The 21,575-nt window shown below is 42.2% G+C and overlaps 1 protein-coding gene across 1 annotated transcript in view; it reads right to left on the bottom strand.

Moving 5' to 3' along the window:
- Positions 1-21,575, bottom strand: part of SERGEF (secretion regulating guanine nucleotide exchange factor) — a 258,261-nt gene that overhangs the window by 96,253 nt on the left and 140,433 nt on the right. Inside the window, exon 10 of the mRNA XM_014520505.2 lies at positions 8,043-8,079. Within this exon, the coding sequence (XP_014375991.2) occupies positions 8,043-8,079 (37 nt within the window). The remainder of the gene's footprint in view (positions 1-8,042; positions 8,080-21,575) is intronic.

The following is a 21,575-nucleotide window of genomic DNA, read 5'->3' as shown; positions in this document are numbered from 1 at the left end:
TGGGGGCGAGAGGCGGTCACGGCTGGCAGCGTGGTGGTGGCCGGGCCTCCAGGTAAGCGACAGCGCCGCATGCAGACTCAAGCCCCGCCCCCCTCCCCACCCGCGTATAGTTGAATTCACACAAGTTAAATGCACATATGATGCGACATGCCTGTAACACTGTCACCATAACATTGAGATCTGTCCATCAGGATGCCCAATCTCCATTTCTTATTGGTGCTTAGTCTGTTATAGAAGTATACCTTTCATGATCTGTTACAGCTTTTCCTGGGCTGATATTTCATATGATAATTTAGTTGGAATCATGGAGCTTCTCTAAAGGAAATGTACGTTGCTGGTGAAAAGGCAAAAGATTTTCATGCAAGAATCTTTCACCTTCCATATCACAAAGATGACATGGCCATGGGTGCTAGTTATCCATGCTACAATTACAAGATATCTACCAGAGACTGTCTGAATATAGATTTGTAATTCTCTTCATACTTAAACTCAAATATGTAATTGGTAAGTTTTATCAGCATAAGAAATAATATACTATAATAGCTCTTGGTTTTTTGAGCAAGCCAATGTGTAATGACTTCTTTTGTACTATCCTTCTAAAGTTATTGTGCAGTTTTAAGTCCAGTGAGTCTAAGAAGCCAGCACTAATTTGAGGAAAAGAAACATTTTACCTAATTTTACTTGACAAAACAGATTTGCCCATTACATTCAAGACAATTTTTATCCCAAGTAGCTGAATGATTTTTAGTCCCAGGGAGATCAGAAAGTCTGATTCTTTATGTTTACAAGGTTGTCTGAATTGAATTTGCAGATAACCATCCAATCTTGACAGAATTATACTTTATCATGTAACATAATGAACATGGGTTGTGGGGAGAGAAGAAGGGAGAGAAATAACCTAACCTTGGTGGTAGAGATTATTCTGATCTTTTACTATAAGACATTACTGTTCACTGGATAATTGAGAATGGAATCTTACAAGTGCCCAAAATGCAATCACATTTAATATACAGAAATAGGACTGAAAACTACTGGTGAAAGATTTGTGTGAGTTTGTATATTCCCATTTGGATGTAAAAGTGCTTCACAGATTAGGTACAAAATTACATGCGACTAATTATGGATAGGGCACCCCTCCCCTCCTCCACTGGATTTCTGTTCAAATAAAATTCAGCTATTTTTCCAACAACCTGGGTTCAAGTCCTACTTGGCGCACACATCAAAGTAGGACAGACTTCTCACATTAGTAAGCATCTCCACTAGCCTTTTTTCCATAAGATTTGTCATATGTACAATACAAAAGGCCCCAGATATTGATGTAGTAAAGGAGTCACAGGTTGATTTTGAACCTAGTGTCATCACAAGGTGGCTGGATGACATGATGATTAAAACTGGCATCTGGTATACATTATAGCTTCTACTATTGCAATAACTAGTGGAACAGCACTGATAATAGCTACACTAGAGGAATTTTTTGGGAGAAGGAAAGTTTAGTACAGGAAAGGGTCAAGGGCCAAGTGTACAAATTGTGCGGGCCGCCTCCCGATCCCGTCCATGTCGCCATGTGCGAGCCGGGAGCGATATGCGGACCCGTCTTTGCGCACGCGGGCTGTGGCCAGCAGCCCGGGCACGCGGGGTCGAAGAAGACCGGTGGTGAGCTAGAATTAGTTACGGACGCGTAATGGTTGATTAAAAGATTGTTTACTTACACCAAAGATGGTCGTGGTGTAGGCTGGACAGTTTTCCAGGCTCAGCTCTGCTTAAATCCTCGCTAGAGGACTCCGACAATTGACCCCAGAGTTGTTGAAGCTCCGTGGGTTCGGCTCGGTAATTGGCCCCGGAGTGGTTGAAGCTCCGTGGGTTCGGTAGTTTCAAAGGGAAGGGATACGTCTTAGGATTGCGCTCGGCGACGGGGAGAGGGTAAAGGCCGGTGGGGGCCCCATTAGCAGCGCTTAGAAATCTTCACGCTCTTTCTCCCAAACTCCAATTGCTTTCTCTCTCTCTCTCTCCAACTTGGGCGGAAACCACCCAAGCTCTTTATACAGCTAGCAAGCCAATCGCTAGCCGCCACGTGTGCCTATATTAAGATCGGCCAATAATGTGGCGCGAATCTCAATACAAATGGCGAGAACTCCTTTGCACCGTGCATCACTACGATGCAAAAGAAATGCACCATGCAAAGAAGGCTATAAACGGCGGGAAATACTCTTTTGCACGCGGGTTCTCCTATTGCAAAAGAAAACTCCACCGTGTAAAGAAGCTGCAATTTGGCGGGAACATAATTTAGCGGTGCCGAAGCACACAAAAACAAAAAACCACAACTTTGGGTTGTGACACAAATCAGAAAATCCAACACAGAATTAAGTAAAATTAGCAATCTTTTCTTGAGTGAGAATCCAAAAACAAGAAACTGCTTTTGTGCCACAGGCAAGGATTTTTGTTGGTGATATCTTTTATTGGATAACTGCATGGTTGGAGAGATGTAGATAGACAAGGTTTCAATTAGAAGATACTCTTCTTCAGGTCTGAGGAAAGGTTATTTGTACCAATAGAGCTTCATGGGCAAGCTGCACCATGACTTCTTTGGTCCATAGATCTTAACCTCTTCGGAGACTAGTTTATCTACATTTTTTTTAGTAATTTATCTGACACATTGAAACTCTGGATTGTTGCTGGACAGAGCTGACACTTATTCTAATAGAATTTTTGACAGCTAAAGAGGACCTGGGATAAAATTCTTTCCACCTATGTTATAGCTTTGCTTTACTTGGGCAAGAGGTAAATTGCTGCGCTGGGTCATTTTAAATAGCTTTGCTGTCAGTTACTGTATATCCTGACAACTTTCAAAAATGTAGTATAAAATATTTGTTTATCAGCATTTCTTGGGTACTGGAGTCATTCTATCAGCCAACTTGTACTTCCCAGTGCAGTCAGGACATGCAACAACTCCCTGCTGTTACATAGTTCATACTGCTTGATTATACTACTGGGGATATAGTACATCCTATATGTGGTGTGTCAAGTATTCCATGACCACCTAATTCTCAGAGAAACCATACATATTTAGATGAACACAGCTAGCCACAGAAAAAAAACCTATAAGACTATTCTGCACGTAAGTAATTCTTAATATATGCTTCCACTATATAAAGCAACCTAGAAGAGAAAATGAGATGTATGCCATATACCATATTCCTGAATGTGGTGCAGGTTCTTCTTTCTTCTGCATGTTTGGCTCTTCTTTCCCCAAATGCTTTTATTTCATGCTTAACAGACTGTTTCCAAGTGCTTTGATCCTCAGCAATCTTCTCCTAGTCATTTGACTCAATGTTCATTACCTTCATATCTCTCCTGCAAACATCTTTGAAATGGAGATAAGGACACCTGTGTGGTCTTCCTGTAACAAGTACTTCATACAAGAGATCCTTGGGTATATGGCCATTACACATTCTCCATATATGACCATGCCATCCAAATCATCACTGCCTGAGGAGAGAATGTATGCTCAGAATGTCAGTACATTCCAGTACCTCAGCACAGGCAACTTTGTCCCACCAGGAAATTCCTAGTGTGCGATGAAGACAACGGAAGTGAAAGCTGTTGAGTCAATTTCCTTAAGTAGAGTATGTGGCCCAGTATTTCCTGCCATACAAAAATGTGTTGATAAGGCAAGAATTATATACTTAGATCTTGGTCTTAACAGTCTTTTTGTTGTTGTTGCACACACATTTGCTCAACGTGCCCTTGATACCCAGTGCTTTACCAATACAGATATTCAGTTCAGCCTCAAGTGACAAGTTGCTGGTAACAATGGAGTAAAGGAATGTAAATTTACTTACAATATCCAATATGTTTTCATCAATTGTGATCACTGGTGATGAAACAATGTTCTGGCCCATAACATTGGTCTATTTGATGTTGAGTATAAGACCAAATTCTTGGCAAGCATGAGCGAGGCAACTAATGAGGCTTTGAAAGTCACTCTCTGTGTAAACTATCCATGCAGCATCGTCAGCAAACAGTAACTCACAAGTCAGATTTTTCCTCACTTCAGTCTTTGCTTGAAAGTGTGTGAGGTTGAATAATTTTCCATCTGAGCATGTATATAGATAAATGTCTTTGGTGATAGTCCCAAAAGAGCACATCAGAAGAGAAAAGAAAATCCTGTACAAGGTCAGGGCAAAGATACAGCCCTGTTTGACTTGGCTTCAAATCTCAAAAGCCTCAAACATTGATCCATCATAGGCTGACTGTTCCCCATATTCCATCATGCAATATGGGCATGCTGAAGAACTTTGGTGGACATCCAATCTTTCCCAATAATTTGAAGAGGCCTTTTTTAATCACAAGGTCGAAGGCCAAAGAAGGTGATAGAGCAGTCTCCTTTGTTTCCTATGTTTTTCTTGGATTTGTCAGAGTGGAAAGATCGTATTCACAGTGAACCTACTAACTCTGAAGCTTCACTGAGACTCAGGGTCAATAAAGTCAGCAACTATCTAAAGTGTTCTGAGTACTACCCATGCATTGATCTTTGCGACACTGCCTAATAGTGAAATGTCACAATAATTGTTGCAGTTGCTGTGGTCATATTTATTCTTGTACAGTAACTATAACTCACATACCTTTGTCCCTACTGTCCAACAGTGAGTAAGAAGCTCAAATAAGAGGGAAAAAGCACGGGTTTCCTGTATTTGATGACTTCCATGGAAATGCCATCTTTCCCAGAGGTCTTGACAATGGCCAGATCGTCTATGGCCTTTCTTAGATCCTCAACAGTTGGAATATCATCAAGCTCTTCAAGGACAGACTATCAATAGAGTTAATGTCTCTGTCAGTGACATCACTTTCCCTTAAGCAGAGTCTAAGATAGTGTTTTACCCATCCTTCTATCTATGACTTTTGATCTGTTATGACATCTAATGCTGTCTTTAATGGAACTGACTTCTTTGCAATTAGACGTAGCACCTTCTTGATTCCATGATACATGCCTCTGATGTTTCCAGTGTCAAATAAGGATTGAATTTTCTCGCCGTAGCAGCCAATAGTCACTATATAATCTTATTAAAATTTATCTACATGTGTGTATGTATGAATACATATACATTTCTATATATATTAAATAAATGAATTTTTGTATATATGTGTGCATGTATGTACACAAACTTATTTACTAGGCATATTTTGAGGTGAAGAATGAACAGCTCCTCTCCAAAATTTCAGTGAACACTGGCCCATCACTCAGCTGAAAGGAGATTAGATTCCATGTAAAATCAGATACTTCTACAAGCGTAGGATCATGTGAACCTGCAAAAATTCACTTAGTTGTATGTTTTTAGAACTACACTTCATGATATTCTCCTAAAAAGAAAACAAAAATCAAAAATACAAAAAGCGTTTGTGTTTTACAAAAACCATGCAACTGCTCATATCCTAGCTATTATTTTTAAGTCACAAGGTACAAACTGATACATGGTTTGGCAAATGCATCATCTGTGTTAATATTAAAGTCATCTTGTGACTAGATGAGAATAGAAAGCCTCCCAATTAACCGAACAAGAAGGTCCCAGTACCACAGTACTGAAGGCAACAGCCAAACTCCACACTGACTTCAACAGAGACAAGGGGATATGATCAATTCTACAAAACCATGGAGATCTTTATATAAACAACCTTATAGGGAAATGAAAAGCTTTATTGGAGTAAAACAAAGAAGTACATCAAGAAACTGCCTCATTAAGAGAAAGGTGACACAAATAACTTGAAGGAAAAATTAGCTGCTAGATAGATCTATCATATAATAATCCTATGCTTTCAAGAATTAAAATTGCTTTATACTGTAGGTTTGGGTAGTGGTTTCTTTCCACATAAAACTTACCATACTTACTTTTACCTGAAAATCATCAAGACAAATATTTGGAAATGTATTGAGAAACAGCTTATATATATTCAGCAAATACTTTCAGCATTGGAAAAATTGTATAATTGAATACATATGTTCTTTATTAACTGCTGTTATACTTACCTCACACAAAGATTGGAAGTTTTTGAAGTACAGTTGACAATTTGCAAAATAAATATTTCCACAAAATCATTTAAAATACCAACTCCCTTAAAAACACTTCTAAAAATTTACTTCAAGAGAAAGTGTAGCTTGATGCTTTCATATTTAAAAAAATCCAGCAAATATGTGTTTTGATTGCTGTGTTTCAGAGCAAAAAAGTCCTTTATTTTAGGCTCTGATAATATTCCCCACTCAATTCAATAAAAATCCTCACTAAGTTTAGAGTTAAGTATGTGCAAGTCTTCACACACAGTCTAAGTTTACTGCTATACGTTTCAAGGATTTCTCTTTCTTTTGCCTGTGTTTTCAGTCGTACGATTTTTGTCTGTGGCAGTAGATTATTTACCTCTGAGGACCTTATGGAGAACAGGAAGATATGGTTTAAACTCAACACTTTGCCTCCATTCACACTGAAGAAATCTGTTATACTTTCACTTCATCAATTCAGAGAGATCTCCAAATTGCTCTTCAATTGACTTTCAGAGGTACCAATGTACTTAGTTAGCACAGGCATGTGACAGTGAGCCACTGGTAGGGTGCAAAAGTCTCTTCTCATAGCTGATACCGTAAATCAAATTGAACCTTGACAAGTTCATGACAGGGATTATCATACAGACATAAATGCACAATTTTATCCTGAATACACCAAAAATACCTGTGTGGATGGTATACAACTCTATCAAGACACCTAGGGAAATAAGTATCTCCTGAAAAATAATACATAAACATACGTTGGGCACTAAGTAACTAATTTTCCAAGTTATGTGATAATTCACTTTTGTGGAGTTGAAAGAAGGGTCAAGGAATCGCTTACACACATTCCACTCATCAGGTGCCAAGGGACAGAAAGGGATGAGGAAACCAGGTCAACAAAGGTATATTTTCCTTCTCTAAAGATTCTACTAATTAAAACAGGCTACTTCAGCCAAAAATGGACAACCAGAGGAGGAAGTGAGGCTGAGAGGTAAGGGCACTGAACTAGGGCTTGTGAGACCTGGTGATTCCCAACTCTACAACTCATTTGCTACGTGACCTTAGGGCAAGCTCCTTGCTGTCTTTCTGACTCAGCTACCTCATCTGGAAAATAGGAACAATGATACTCACCTCCTTTGTAAAGAAAGGACTTTGAGATTTACAAATGAAAACTGTTCAGTAAGAGCAAGATAACTGTTGTTAATAGTAAGTCATTAATCCCAGTGCATATCAATGTGTAACCTGTGGAGTCTTTTATCACTGGTATAGAAACTGCACTTACCTGATGAAGTATTACAGATGTTATATATGTTAAATAAACTTATATGCTAACTGATGCTGACTGACATTTTGAAAATTGTCCACATTTCAACCAAAATAAAAAACATTTTTTTTATCACTAAAATTGTCACTAAAAAGGTTTGCAACATTTTGACCAGGTTCAAAAAGAGCTGTTACTCTGAAATTGTAGCTTAATTCAATAGTCTAAATGGTTCATTTATAAAACCTATTCTATAACTTCTTAACTTAATTTTGCTCTTATGTTGATCTGCCCCTTACTGCAGCTGGTCACCAAAACCATTTACTTTAATCATCATTTTTGTCTTCCAGATTTCACAGAATCATACAAAATTAGGTTGGAGGGGACCTCAGGAGGTCATCTAGTCCAGCCCATTCTCAAAGCAGGACCAGCCCCAACTAGATCATCTCAGTCAGGATTTTGTTGAGTTGGGCCTTAAAAACCTTGAAGGATGGAGATTCCACTATCTTTCTAGGTAACTTGTTCCAGTGCTTCACCACCCTCCTAGTGAGAAAGTTTTTCCCAAAATCCAATCTAAATCTCCCTTTGTGTTGTCCTTCTCTCTCCCAACATCTCTATGTTATTTCTTCCTTTCTGCTGCTACTTCTAACACAGAGTCACACCATAAGTTTGCTGTGTATATATATTCGTTTTTTTAAAGAGAAAGAAACCCAACAAGAGCACGTGACATTAAATTAAGCTACTTACCAACTATTGCCAGATTATGTTCTGAGCCACATGCAATCTGCAAAAGAAATGTGAACAAATGAAAGAATATATAAATACAAGTAATAATGGGGTAACAATAACCACATTTAAAACTGAAAATTAAAAAAGGGAGGAACAAGTGAGTTTATAAAAGGTAAAAACAAGTCGAGAGTGCTCTGTGAGGTTTCAGAGGAAATTCACTGAGTTGTTTTGTTAACAGGCAACTATTTATATTTCAAAAACCAATCATACTTGGTACTTCTATGCATCAGAATTCTGAAAAGACCTATGTACACATTCAGTAAAAACTGTTTATGTATATGTTGGTACTGTAGGCAAACCAGCAGTGATTCTATCCTCACTGGTTTTGGCTAGAGAAGAAAAAATTATGGTAAAGGACTGAATACACCTGCAGACAAGGTTCCTTGGGTGAATTTGATATCTTTTATTAGACCAACCCAAATAGTTGAAGAATAGTTATTAAGCAAGCTTTTGGGTTCAAAAACCCTTCGTCAGGTTAAGGAAGTTTCAGCAGTTGGTGTGTGTTCTTCCTGGATGGAATGAAAAGTAAAGAAGTAAAGAAAAAATTGCAACCCATACTAGACAGAGACCCTATTCTTAAAAAGATCTTCCCAGAGCCACCCATCCTAGCCTTCAAACAAGCACCAAACCTTGCCAACCTCATCACCAGAAGCAAACTTCCTCAAGCCCAGAACACACCAAAAGGATCCAGAACGTGCCATGACAAGAAATGCAAAACCTGCCAACACATCTCCACCACCCCCACTATTACTACACCCCACAACAGAGCCATCAGCATCCCAGGATCTTACAGCTGCACCTCCAGAAATGTAATATACCTCATCCAATGCACCAAATGCCCTGATGGAAGATATGTAGGAGAGACCAAACAACAACTGCGCACCAGAATGAATGCACACCGGAAATCCATCAAAGACAGAAACACTCAATTACCGGTGAGGGCACATTTCTCACAGGAGGGCCACTCTCTCTTCAATCTCTCAGTCCTGATCCTCAAGGGAAACTTACACAACACTTCCCAGAGACGAGCCTATGAGCTCCATTTCGTCAACCTGCTGGATACTAGAGATCATGGACTAAACATAGACATTGGATTTTTGACACATTATAATCTGCCTGGCAACTGACTCCCCAAGAGCACACACCAACTGATGAAACTTCCTTAGCCTGACGAAGGGTTTCTGAACTCGAAAGCTTGCTTAGTAACTATTCTCCAACTATTTGGGTTGGTTTAATAAAAGATATCAAATTCACCCAAGGAACCTTGTCTGCCAATGTCCTTAGACCAACACGGCTACAACCTAAACCCCTGAATACACCTGAGCTCTTTCCCCCAGTATGAAACCCAGTTTTATTGGTTTTTTAATTTGCAAAGCTAGAACTATAAGGGAGACAATAATGAAATACTATTTTCCTGGCTTGCTTGCTAATGGCACTATCAGAAAGTGCCCTGGAAATCAGCTACTGTAACCAATGATCCCCCCCACCCAAACTCTTACAATCAATCCCACTAGGTGCATCTGTGATGAAAGTCTGAAAGGTTCTTTTCCCTCCTCCTCCACCCTACAAGCTACCGAGGACTTTAAGCCACAGAGCACCTAAAAATAATCTAATCAACAGACGCATCAGCACAGATGCCTTCCTGAATCAGATAAGTAAAAGATTTCTCTTTCTTTTTAAAATAAGACTGTATAGTACGAAGCATTTTTTTCTCCTTTTTTCTTGTAGAGATGTGAAATGCTTGAGCTACTACAGCACACATCACAGTATATTAGTGACCAAGGCTTTGTACCATAAATCATCAATATTTCAAAAGAATGTTGTGTTAGTGCTGCCAGTCTGCAGAGAAGGTAGACACAGCATCCTTCTGAAATACCGGCTGCAGATAATAGACGTCTGTCTCTCACACACATCATGCTGGACTTCACTGTACAAGATTCTTCCTGGTTTTAATAATCTTTTCAAAAAGCAATCGCCGAGAATGAAACCAAACTCCCAGTTAATTACAAACCTGGCAACTTACCACTGATCACTATGATTACTGACCTACCAAGAAACAAATATGGTCAAATAACAATATTGTTTTTAAAGTATTCATATACAACCAAGGCTAATTCATTCATAATTTTTAAGGATGCAATACAGCTTTATGATCCCCTGGACTGAGACACTGGATAAAATAGTTCATGAAATTTAGCCAATAGATTTCTGCATCACAGTGATTGAGTTAAAATATCTCTTTTACAAAGGCACCTGATATTGATATAAAAACTAGCCTGATTTACTGCATTACAAGTACATGCTATGATCAAGGGAAATGACTATGCAAAGCATCGCAACTGTGACATGAAAACACCTTATTAGTGCACAGCGCTATGCTAAGGAAGTTAACAACTGAGCTGAAACCTCTCATTAGGTTTGAATTTATTTACCTAAGGAAGGAAAGCGTAAGAAAAATAGTAGTTTTAAAAGCTGTTTCACATTTTGTAATGACTCATTTTTAGAGCAATTAACACATGAAGAATCAGAGAAAACAATGCCTTTCAAAGAGTATTGGTGAAATAAGCTTGAAGCATCTATCTTGCAATATTTCAGATACACAAAGCATCAAGTACCAGTATATTAAAATGCATAACACATCGCTGTATTGTTGTACTCTTCACATGACAGAGCCCTCCATGATAGCAGTACTGATTTTCAATGCATTTTCATTGGTTGATAAATCCCACCAGTGATGCTAGGGTTTAAAGGTCAATGCCATGGAAACAAGATCTACACATGGTAAGACATGTGAAGGTCTAAAAAAAAAAAATAGCAATATTGGTGTCTTTGCTGAACAGCAAAAAATGAGACCTTAAAGCTGATGATAAAATATTTTAAAAAATATATATAAAGCATGATGAATCTAAGCTCAACTTCTGTACACAAAACACTGAAGACAGACACTGTTTCAGAAGCCTTGGTGTAAACAGGACACTCGCTGCAGTTCTGCATGTCTCATCCTTAGGGCTAATGACCCTTTCAGAAAGACTGTGCATTCAAAAGAAGAGTGTGCTGATTAGAATGTGTGACAAGGAACCATCTTGCTTCAATAGCAAATAACTATGATTATCCAGTCCACAACCCTGATGGATAAATAGAGCTGATGATCACTCACTGTATCTAAGTCTACTCATGCACCTGTCACCACTGAGATGTCCCTGCCTGTCTTACACAGCCATACACAATCTATTTTACCAGGGTATGCTATGGTATCTGCCCCAGTGAGAGCTCCACATTAAGCAGACAGAGAATGGCTACATTACAGGCCCTGCCTACCCAATGTAAAAAATGCCATTTGTACAGCCACACTAACAAAGCCCCTAGGAATAAATGGGGCAATAATCCACTATAACCCACAATTTACATCAGTGCAGCATATCCCATTTTTAAGCAGGTTTAAACTGCTTTGGTGGAAATACCAGCTTTGCTACACAGCCATAATTAAAACAAATTCCAAGTGCAGGTTAGACCATATGCCAGTGGTTCTCAAGCTTTTTGAACTTGAGGCACCCCCCACTGGACTTCAGGCACCCTTCCATAACTTTTGTGAACCGTCTGCCAATTTCAAAAACTAATTTATAGATTACAGGGCTTACATCCTTCAAAGATCTGGTGCCCACTCAGAGGACACCCTGGTTGAGAATCACTACCATAGGTAGAGGTCTTTGATTTGCCTTCACTAGCACAGAATGGGGAAATAGCAACTCAGGTACCAGCAGCAGCTGCTGTGCTCCAATACACCCAACAGGTCAATACATACTCTCACTACTGTCCAACCCTGGGGTTTCATCATTTTAAAATGTAGCCTGGACTGCCACAGGCTGGAAATTACTAAATCAACACATCCCTCTAGCAACCCATCCACACCCTCTCCATCAATGCCATTCACTGTAATCTATAACAGCCACTGGCAGGAACCCTGCTAGACACCTTGCCTCTCTCTAACACAGAAGACAGAATAACCCAGAGCAGAATCAAAACCTGACCCAGTGTGCCATACCACCTTGAGAGCATCCCAGAGGGCAGGTAACTTTAAGAATAACCTCTAAAATATGAATTGCTCCTCCACTCCTGATTTAAACAATATTTACCCAAAGTAGAAACCTTTTTAAGAGACCCCAGTACATATGGAAGGTGACAGCAAGGGCATGGATGTTACCAAAAGGAAAAAAAAGCCAGCTGACTCATGCTTACATTAGATGCAACTCATTCAAGCAGTCACTAGTTTTGTAAGGCAATCCTGGTATTTACTGCAACAGCCTTCATATTTCGGCTACTCAGCCTTTTTTTTCCTGTGCTGCACAAGAAATTAATTTCTAGCAGACATCTGCATGCTCCTAGAGGACAGATAAATATGTTCAAATCAAGGGTACTTGGGGCTTCTGCACCTGTAGTATTGTTTTCTAATTGGGCAATTTCTTTACATTGTATTTATGTACATAGGGAAAAAAACACAACTCTTAATAGCAAATGAGAACCCCTCTTTAGTAGTTATCATGAGATTGAAGCACTCTAGAATAACAGACAAAGCTAAAATCATCCCCCCAGTTCAAATAAAAACTATTCCTCTACTTAGTAAGGGACAGCATTAATGTTTTTTCCAACATGTGCATGTATTGCTATCTCTATACCAAAAAGACTGGATTTTGCAAGCAACAAATAAATCATGGCTCACAACAGTGAAAGGACATCAAAACTGCCTCATCCTCTTGAAGTGCAGCTGTTTCTGAATAGAAGGCAAAGGCTTTAACAGTACACAGCAACACACAATTGCAGGGGAGGGGGAAGCAAACTATCCAGTTGAAACTGTTAGAGCAGTTAGTTCAACTACCCAAATTGACATTTACCAGTCATTGGGTTAATTACAATAACTTTTATGAAATAGCCCTTGGGATCTTTAATGAGCACAGGCAGTCAGGACTCTAGCATTATTTCTCAGCTGAAAGCCATCAGCACAGAGGCCTCAAGCTCTTAGGTCAACCTTTATCACTACTTTCTACAGCTCGGTATAGGTATTGTTTGGAGGTCATCTTGTCCACTATCAAAACTGCTCCAAACCAGTGCAATCCAGCAGTACAAGGTAATATAACTGGTATAAATAAAATATATTGTTACTGAGCTAACAAGTTATGAAAATGAGAGGAGGATAGCATCTCATGCAGAAGGTTTTTGGTGGACAGGATCCAGAAAAGTTTGGGGGAGGGAGGTATTCTCTATTTTTGCTTCCTTGAGTTCAGAATGGATGACTCCATGGTAGAAATGGACATGTTTCATATCCCTGAAGAATTTGCATGTCTCACATTCTTTAGTGTTTTTATTTTTACAGTACTCCTATGGGCTAGGAAAGTGTTTTTATTAGAGGTATGTGAAGCTTCAGTCTCCGATTTGATTCGGAGAAGATTCGGCCGGATTTGGCAGCCGAATCATCAAATCTGAATCAAATTGGGAGACCCATAAAAAGCTCCGAATCAATTAGAAGCATCCAAATCAACTCGGAAAAGATTCTGAAAAGGCGATCTTGGTTTCTGCTGCTAGTGGGAGCAAGGAGGTGGGAGCAGTATCTGTCCCTGCACCTGCACCACCTCCACTAACACCAGAAATAGCCACCAGCACCAGCATGACAGTCTCCTCCACCCCAATTTCAGCTCCCAGCATAAGCCTCCCAGAGGAGCTGGACCTGGAACCAGGGGAGCTCAGTGCCATAGCCAGGTAAATTCTAGGAGGGGGAATCTGAATTTGTGTTCCACACCCCTCAAACTTCCTCTACAGGCAGGTCTCTTCTGGAAGGCACTTTGGAGGAGGTTGTGGAGGCAGCTGGCTCAGCTTCCCCTGATATTGTGCCTCTGCCTGCTGAGGAGGGGGATAAGGCAGGATCTTTAACCCAGAAGGGTAGTAGTGGGGGTAGTGTAGTGTGGGATCATTTTGAGTTGGCAGATGATCCCACGTTTACTACCTGCCAGCACTGCCACAGACAGATCAGCTGGGGCAAGGAGGTGAAACACTTTACCGCCACTACAACTTTTTGCATGAGGATTATCTCCACATTGCATTAAGTAATGTATATTCATCTGTCATTGGACTGCTCCACACAGATATGAACAGTTTGCAGTCCTCCAGCATACCAGGATGCTTCCAGCCCCACAACTCCCAGCCCCGCTCCATGGGACAATCTATCCACATCCCAAACTCTGATATCATGCCCCTGGGTAGTAGTCTCCATTGGGTGGGGCAAGGTACCAGCCCCAATGTGATATGCACCCTGAGTGGGTGATCCTGGCCTACATGGTCCCACCCACTGAGCACCCACTGACACCCTCAGGTGTCAGGCATACCACTTTTGTTCAAGCACTCCACTGTGAACTATGATAGCCTGGCTTCATTAACTGAACCAGACCAGAGAATGCACCCCAGCAGACAGGCCTCAAACTGGAGTCATGGCAAGGTGCTGGACCTCATCAAGATCTGGGGTGAGAAGAGAACCATTGCCACCATTGCCAAAGACAGAAAAGGCAGCTGAAAATATCAGGCAGTCTACAAGTGCATCATGGCCCAGGAGGTGACTCAGGGGCACCAGCCAGACTCGCTGCAGATCCTTACTGAAATCAAATGCATGGAGTTGTAATACATCTGGGCAGGGACACCAACAAGGTCTTGGGTACCATAAGGACTGTGGTTCCCTACCGTGAGAAGCTGTCCAAGATCCTTGAGAAGGACCACACCATTGTTCCACACCACACTGTGCACTACAAACTTGTGGGCCCAAAGCAGTGCAGTGATGATGATGATGACAACAAAGATGACGACAACAGGGTCACCTCTCCTTTGCCTGCTACCAAAACAGCTATGGAGGCACAAGAGAACCCCTGTTCTGTGGGCTTATTCCCCAGCCAGACCCTTGCTGCTCTGACCTTGACCAGACTCAGACTCAAAATGCTTATCAAGCAGGTGGAAATGGACAGTGCTACAACATCTGCTAGTAACTGTCAGCAACTCCAGGGGAAATGGCAACTGGTGATGTTTTAGAGACAGCACATGGCTAGGGGGTGGCTCAGGGCTGTAGAGCACCTCATGGATTGGGGTTGCCTTGAAGTCGTGTGTAGTGAATGGTTTGTGGAAATGGCTAGGTGTGGGTGGCAAGGGGTTCAGACTGCCCCCCTCACCTGCAGTTTACCAAAGTGAAGGAGGCATTGTGTTTAATGCAATCCAGAAAAAATAAGATTTGGTAGCACACCTATGCTTGGCCTACGGCAATTGCTCATGGGTCAGTGGACTGATCATGGCTTGATGGGCTAGTTAGGGCATTCTATGGCCTAGGTAAGGGTTAATTATTGTGTAAGTGCTGACTGAAAACCCAGTCCACCTGCCCCATCCCCAAACTGCTCTGCCTAGCAACAGCGGTTTTCAACTTGCCCCTCCCCTTTCTCTGCGGACAGCTCACACTCAGTGAGGTGTGCTGGTGACTTGCGGGGAGCATGGGAAAGCACCCTCCCCCCAATTAGCACATATCAGTTACTAACAGTGTGCAGCAGTACCTAGGAAAGGGCTTGGCAGAGCTCCTGCCCACCTGGACAGTTAAATCACACCTCAGGGACATCTTTCTGCAGCAACCAAGTACAAAAACATGTAATCAAAAGCTTTTATTTAGGCGCATCTGAGCTCAAGCAGAGAGATGGTTGAGGGCGTGAAGCTGTGAAAGGAGGGGAGGCATAGACTAAAACACAGCTCCATGCCAACCTGCATCTCCACCCTTCTGAAAGACATTGCTGGTATAGCCAATGGAAGTCTCATGTGCTTCTCTTTGGGTGCTAGGTGAGACTAGCTCCAAAACCAGGGAACATTGCCATCTTTCAGGTCCTGTGGAGGTAGCTACCTCTGTGACCACAGGGATACAGGTGCAGCTGCATGGTGGGCAAAGCTGTAGTCCTTTGGGAGCAGCACTACAAAAAGTTACTTGACTTCAATGACAAGATGGGAGAATGGTCCTTGGCACTCTTGGCCCCCAGAAGTGCAGCGTTAAACCTGTCCATGGAGATGCAGCTACCAAGCTCCTTGGAGCTATCTGGCTCAGAGTAGGAGGGCATGTTCCACGACACAGTGTGTTCCCAGGAACCTTCCCAGCCAGCAGGGAGACCTGTAGACAAGGGATTTGGGTGGACCCAAAAAGCACACACAACACACATAGCAAAATTGCATATTTAGCGCAGCTTGCACTGTGTTAGGAACTGTAAGCTCATCCCATCTGCTTGTGAGAGGGCCTTTGTTTTCAAATGGTTATCTCAGGTTTATTTGAAGAAATAAAGTTTGCATAGTTATGATCATTTGTTCCTTGTGTGCTTCCTGTCCAGTCCTCCACTTGCGTTGTTCACCAAGTTGTTTACCAAGATGTTTTGGAAAAGCAAATAACATACTATTAGAGATGCACCATGGTAAATGATCATTCAAAATCATTCAGAGGTCCCCTGCACCCCCTGCAACCCTGAAGAACATTGTCTCAGAAAGTAGTCAGCCAAGGCTTTCCTGATCAGAATGGCCTGTCAGTTTTCTGTCTGGGATGCTCAGCTGGGAGAGCCACTTCAGCCCAAACACCATCCAAAGTGCCAGGGATTTCCCCCACCATGGGTCTATCTGGAGCCATCCTGGTTTCCTGGAAGGTTTCACCCCTCCCCTTATATATATTGTGGAGGATGCGGGTGGCAACTATGAAGCTGGGAATGTTCCTAAGCTTGTATTCAAACAGACCACCAGGGACCTCCATCATGCCTTTAGGCACCCAGAAGTGCACTCTACCATCATCCAGCAACTGCTCTGCTGGTAATTGAAAAACTCCTTCCTAGGGTCCAGCCAGCCAGTATATGACTTCATAAGCCATGGGAGCATTGGGTAAGGCAAAGTCCCTGATGATCAAGGCAGAAACAGTTAGTCCAACCAAATCCATGGTGGGAGCACTGGGAGTGAATCCCTTCTCCCCTCCATCATCTCTGGGAAACTGGGATTCCTGAATATGTAAGCATCATGCTTCTGGCCTGACTACCCAACACTGATGTTAGTCAAGCATCCCCACTGGTCCAAAACTGCCTAGAGTATAAATGAAAAGAACCCCTTATGGTTTATGAAATCCAAGATGCAATGAGGGGGGAACAGAATAGGTAGGTGGGTCCCTTTCACATACCCCATGCAGTTTGGGAAGCCCATGTGTTCAAAGCCAGCTATGACCTCCTGTGGATCCCTGAGGCAAATGAATCCAGCTGCTGTACACTGCATGCACAATCATCTTCACTGTTGTCCATCCCACATCAAACTGGCTGTTCCACATCAATGGAGTAGAGGCTGTTGGTGTGCAACAACTTTCATATTACCAGGACCACATGTCTCAACAGAAGTAGGACACAAAAGTGCAATATCCTGGTGCTGGAGCAGGGAGGCAACTTGGCACAAAGGTCTGCAATGTGCCCCAGGACATCATAAAGTTCTTCTGCCACTGCTCTTTACCCCAGGTTTCGAATATAAGATGCTCCCATGAATCCAAACTCACCAGTAGCATCCAGCAGTGGTGAGATAGCATCTAATACCAGTCCTGCAGAGCTCCAGCTTGCACAGCATTGTCTTGTGCCTCCTGCAAATGGGCCAGCATGATGCCCATGTCAGCATCACAGTCCTCAAAGTAGCACTTCACCAGGGCCAGGAGCTCATGCTGCTGAAGCACTAAATGCATGTGGATTATAGCAGTCAGGGTAAAGACTTGCTCAGTTCCACCACTGCCATCTCCAGGAAGCTGTTGGAGATATGATCCTGGGCTGGGATAGTCAGTCAAAAGGACTGGAGATCCTGTGCCTGGCCAAAAAGGGATTGGAATTTGCATCTTCGTCAAGATGGTCAACCAATCAGCACTTTCCTCTGTGCTCAGCTGTTTTCAGCCACTGTCAGAAATATGCAAAATAAAGTGCCCCAGCAAAGCATGCTGGGACACCTGCTCATCAGGTGTCTAACCTGATGTCTAACAGGGGAGCAAAAGTTGCCGATATTAGAGATTGTGACAAACACTACCATGCCACTTCTCAGAACAATTTTTCTTGCAAAGAACAATTTTCCAACTATTTAGGTGGTCTAATAAAAGATATCACATTTACTCAAAAAACCTTGACTGCTCAGAATATGATCTAACTTTAATGCCACATACCGTTCGCAATGTTTAACACATACTAAGTGGCCCACGTGACAAGGCCCGGAGAGCGTTGTCACACATTCAACATAATACTAAGTACAATTAAAGTGCAAGCAGATGCATGTTTCAAGCAGTTTAGCACATGTTAAGTGCTCTCATGACATTGCAAAGCAGTTCCCTTTCAGGCAAGGGTAATCTCCTTTATTAGGTCACTACATGCCAATGATTTGTGGATGCTGCAAGCCAATATGTGAAAAAGCCCTAAACCTTTCAGCATTTAGCTGGAATAAAGAAAGGGTCTGTGAGATTATCTAATTTAGTGTAGGATTGCTTTCTCCAGGACATCCATATCAAGCATCCAAAGATATGTGTCCCACTTTCCTTTTGGAGAGAGGAATATAATCTACTATTGGATTTCTAAACATGAATGAAGACATAAAGTTTAAGGAACTTCATTCAGATTCATGACACTTCAATCCAATGTCTGATTATTATAAATCAAAGTGACTGTGAAATTGGTCCAAGGAGAAAAGGGGGGGAAGAAAGGAGAGAGAAAAGATCAAAAGGTCCTCTTTCATTCGAGAGTTTATATTCATGTTTGAACCCAGAGTTCCATGAGCCCAATGGCAGATTTTGCTTAGGTCAGAAAACTGGTAAGGCCAGCAACAGATAAAAGTTTTACTCCCTCTGGAATTATAAAGCAAAAGGGAATGATAAGAGGTGGCAGGGAGATTGCAGATGACTAAAAATCAAAGCTTATATAATACAGCAGAATCATTCTTTCTACTGCTGTTCCTTCCTGCCCTTGATTAATGTGTACATTGAGTTGTACTGTTTGACACACACTGAGTAGTTACATTTGGATACAGAATTTCACTGATATAGAGAGGGGAAAACCTGTATCTAATTAGTGAGGCTGTCTTGCTTCCAACAATCCTTCACTATGAACTCTGTGTTCCTCTTCTGGATCACTTGCCTTCTGATTGATAAGAAGGCAGTTTGCTAACCTAGTTGCATTCTTGACTAACACCAAGCTAAATGCAGTTAAAAGCAACACAAGTTAACAAGAGTGTACGGGTGTTGTTAGATATTACCTTTCCCACACATTACATGCTCTTTAAGATGAGAGCATCCATGCATTAAGACAGGATGAGGTGAGCTAAGTACCCTCTATCTCAAAGTTATCGTCTTCGGATGAGGACTATCTCCAGCTTGTGTTAGGCAACTCCTGTTGCAGTAACATGAGTCTGCTCCACAGGACCAATACCAACAAGTTGCAGTCCCCCAGTATCCCAGGATGTATCCCAGGACTCCCACCTCTCCACCTCACCCCATGTGGGTAAACAATCATCCAGAATGCTACTGCCCTAGACTGACAGAGACCCAGGGGGAGCTGGACAGCCAGGGTCAAGTGGGGATCTGTAGTGGGGATCAGTGGCAATGTGTAAGGAGTGCACGGGGGTGTACATGCACCCCCTGAGAGCGCTGGTGCACCCCCTGACCAGCTGTGCTCACTGTTTAGGAAGCCACTTCCAGAAGTGGCCGCAGCAATTAGCCATGCCCCTCCCCACCACCCCAGGTCAGTGGGATCAGCTGTAGGGGACCCCGCCCCGGTCGCTGACTGGTCACTGGGGGGGGCACGTGCCCCCCCTAACTAAGGTGGCACCAGTCACCCATGGTGGGGAGGGAACAGAGGTGTAAGCAAGGTGCCACTGGAAAGCCAGAAACCGGAGTAGCCATGGGTCAGATAGATAAGCAGCTCCTAGCTATGCCCATGCTTCCCAGACCCCTAGCAGCAAGTCATAGGGTATTAACCCTCAATGTGTAACTGCTCACAGCATGTGCTAATTTTAATACTGCCTAGCATCCCTTAGAGCTAGCAAGTACTATCTGCAATGTGTAGCAACACTCTAATGGTATGACCTCACTGAAAGCAGCATTTTAGAACCGGATTCAGCTGTTGGATATATCCAGGGAAAATAGAGAGCGCCAAACTGTCATTATTCACAAGGTTTTCAGATTCTTTCCCATTTTCTGGTGGTATACTACTGTACTTGTTTAAATGGATTTTTCCCTATTTAAGAAAGATTCACAACAAATTTAAACTGAACTCTTCTTATTTCAGCCAGGCAGAAAATATTCCTCACCCAGACAATGGGGCAGGTGCTGGTCTGTTGGGCAAAACTGAGATAAATAGTCTTTTGCTAGACTGATGAGAGTTTGGGTGGGGAGGGGGAGGTTTACTGGTAGGTGACAGAAACACCCAAAACAAAAAAGTGATGGACCAATCTTTATAGTTTACAAGCTCATTAGCCATGTCATCCTCCCTATAACAGATACTAAGACCTCCACCTCTCTGGGCTGGCAGAGCAAATTACCACAGGGCTTTGCCCCACTTATGCTAGATGTAAATCTCTCTCTCTAGTGCTTCATTACACAGTTCAGATGTACTTTGGGTCTAAAAGCAACAGTGCAACTAAACTATTTGTGTGTTATATTTGTCAAAAAACTTAGCAAGAGCAGATACTTGGCAGGGAAAAAGAGAGATGAACAAAGAAATATTCTATAATTATTGCTTTGATTCCTTAGAATCCTCGCTTAGGAATAGAAATCCCATTGTACTACACATGCATATAAACAAATAAAGGCTCAGACACTCCCCACTAACATGTTCAGGCCCAAATCCAAACCCAGCTTGAGACAGGTAAGCAGTATTTACAAAGCTAAATTTAGTCACACAAATGACGCTTTGATCCATAGTGGATTTTTTTTTATCCCCTCCCCTTCCCAAGAAGAAATATAACTTCATGTCAGTTGCAGAAGAACAGGGGAGGAGTACCTTCTCACCTTTAAGCTCAGTATCCTTGTGGTCAGGACACTTACACAAGGAGTGGCAGACCCAGGGTCTGTCTCCCTCACCCCAATGGTGCTTGAACCTATACCTCCAACTTCCCATTAAACTAAATCTAACCAGCAAGCAATGGGCTAGGCAAGGCCAAGAACACCCTCTTGGAAGGTCAGGGTCCCTGCTTCTGCACACAATGGGCACGTCCACATGAGCATGCACGTGCGTCTTGCAGCATCTCAAAACCCTTTGAGATGCTGAAAACCCTTTGAGACGCTGCAAGAGACACGTGCAGGAATGAAAAAATGTTCCCCATGGGGCAAAATGAGACCCCTGGGGTCAAAAAAAGGGCAGGGGGAAAAGCTGGGCGGGGCAGGGCACGGCCCCAGACCATGCCAAGGCAACCAGAGGCTCGGTCCTCCATGGAGATGCTCTGGTAGCC

This window comes from Alligator sinensis, unplaced genomic scaffold (assembly GCF_000455745.1).
Source record: "Alligator sinensis unplaced genomic scaffold, ASM45574v1 scaffold447_1, whole genome shotgun sequence".
NCBI lineage: Eukaryota > Metazoa > Chordata > Crocodylia > Alligatoridae > Alligator > Alligator sinensis.
This window is presented reverse-complemented; position numbering and strand designations above follow the sequence as displayed.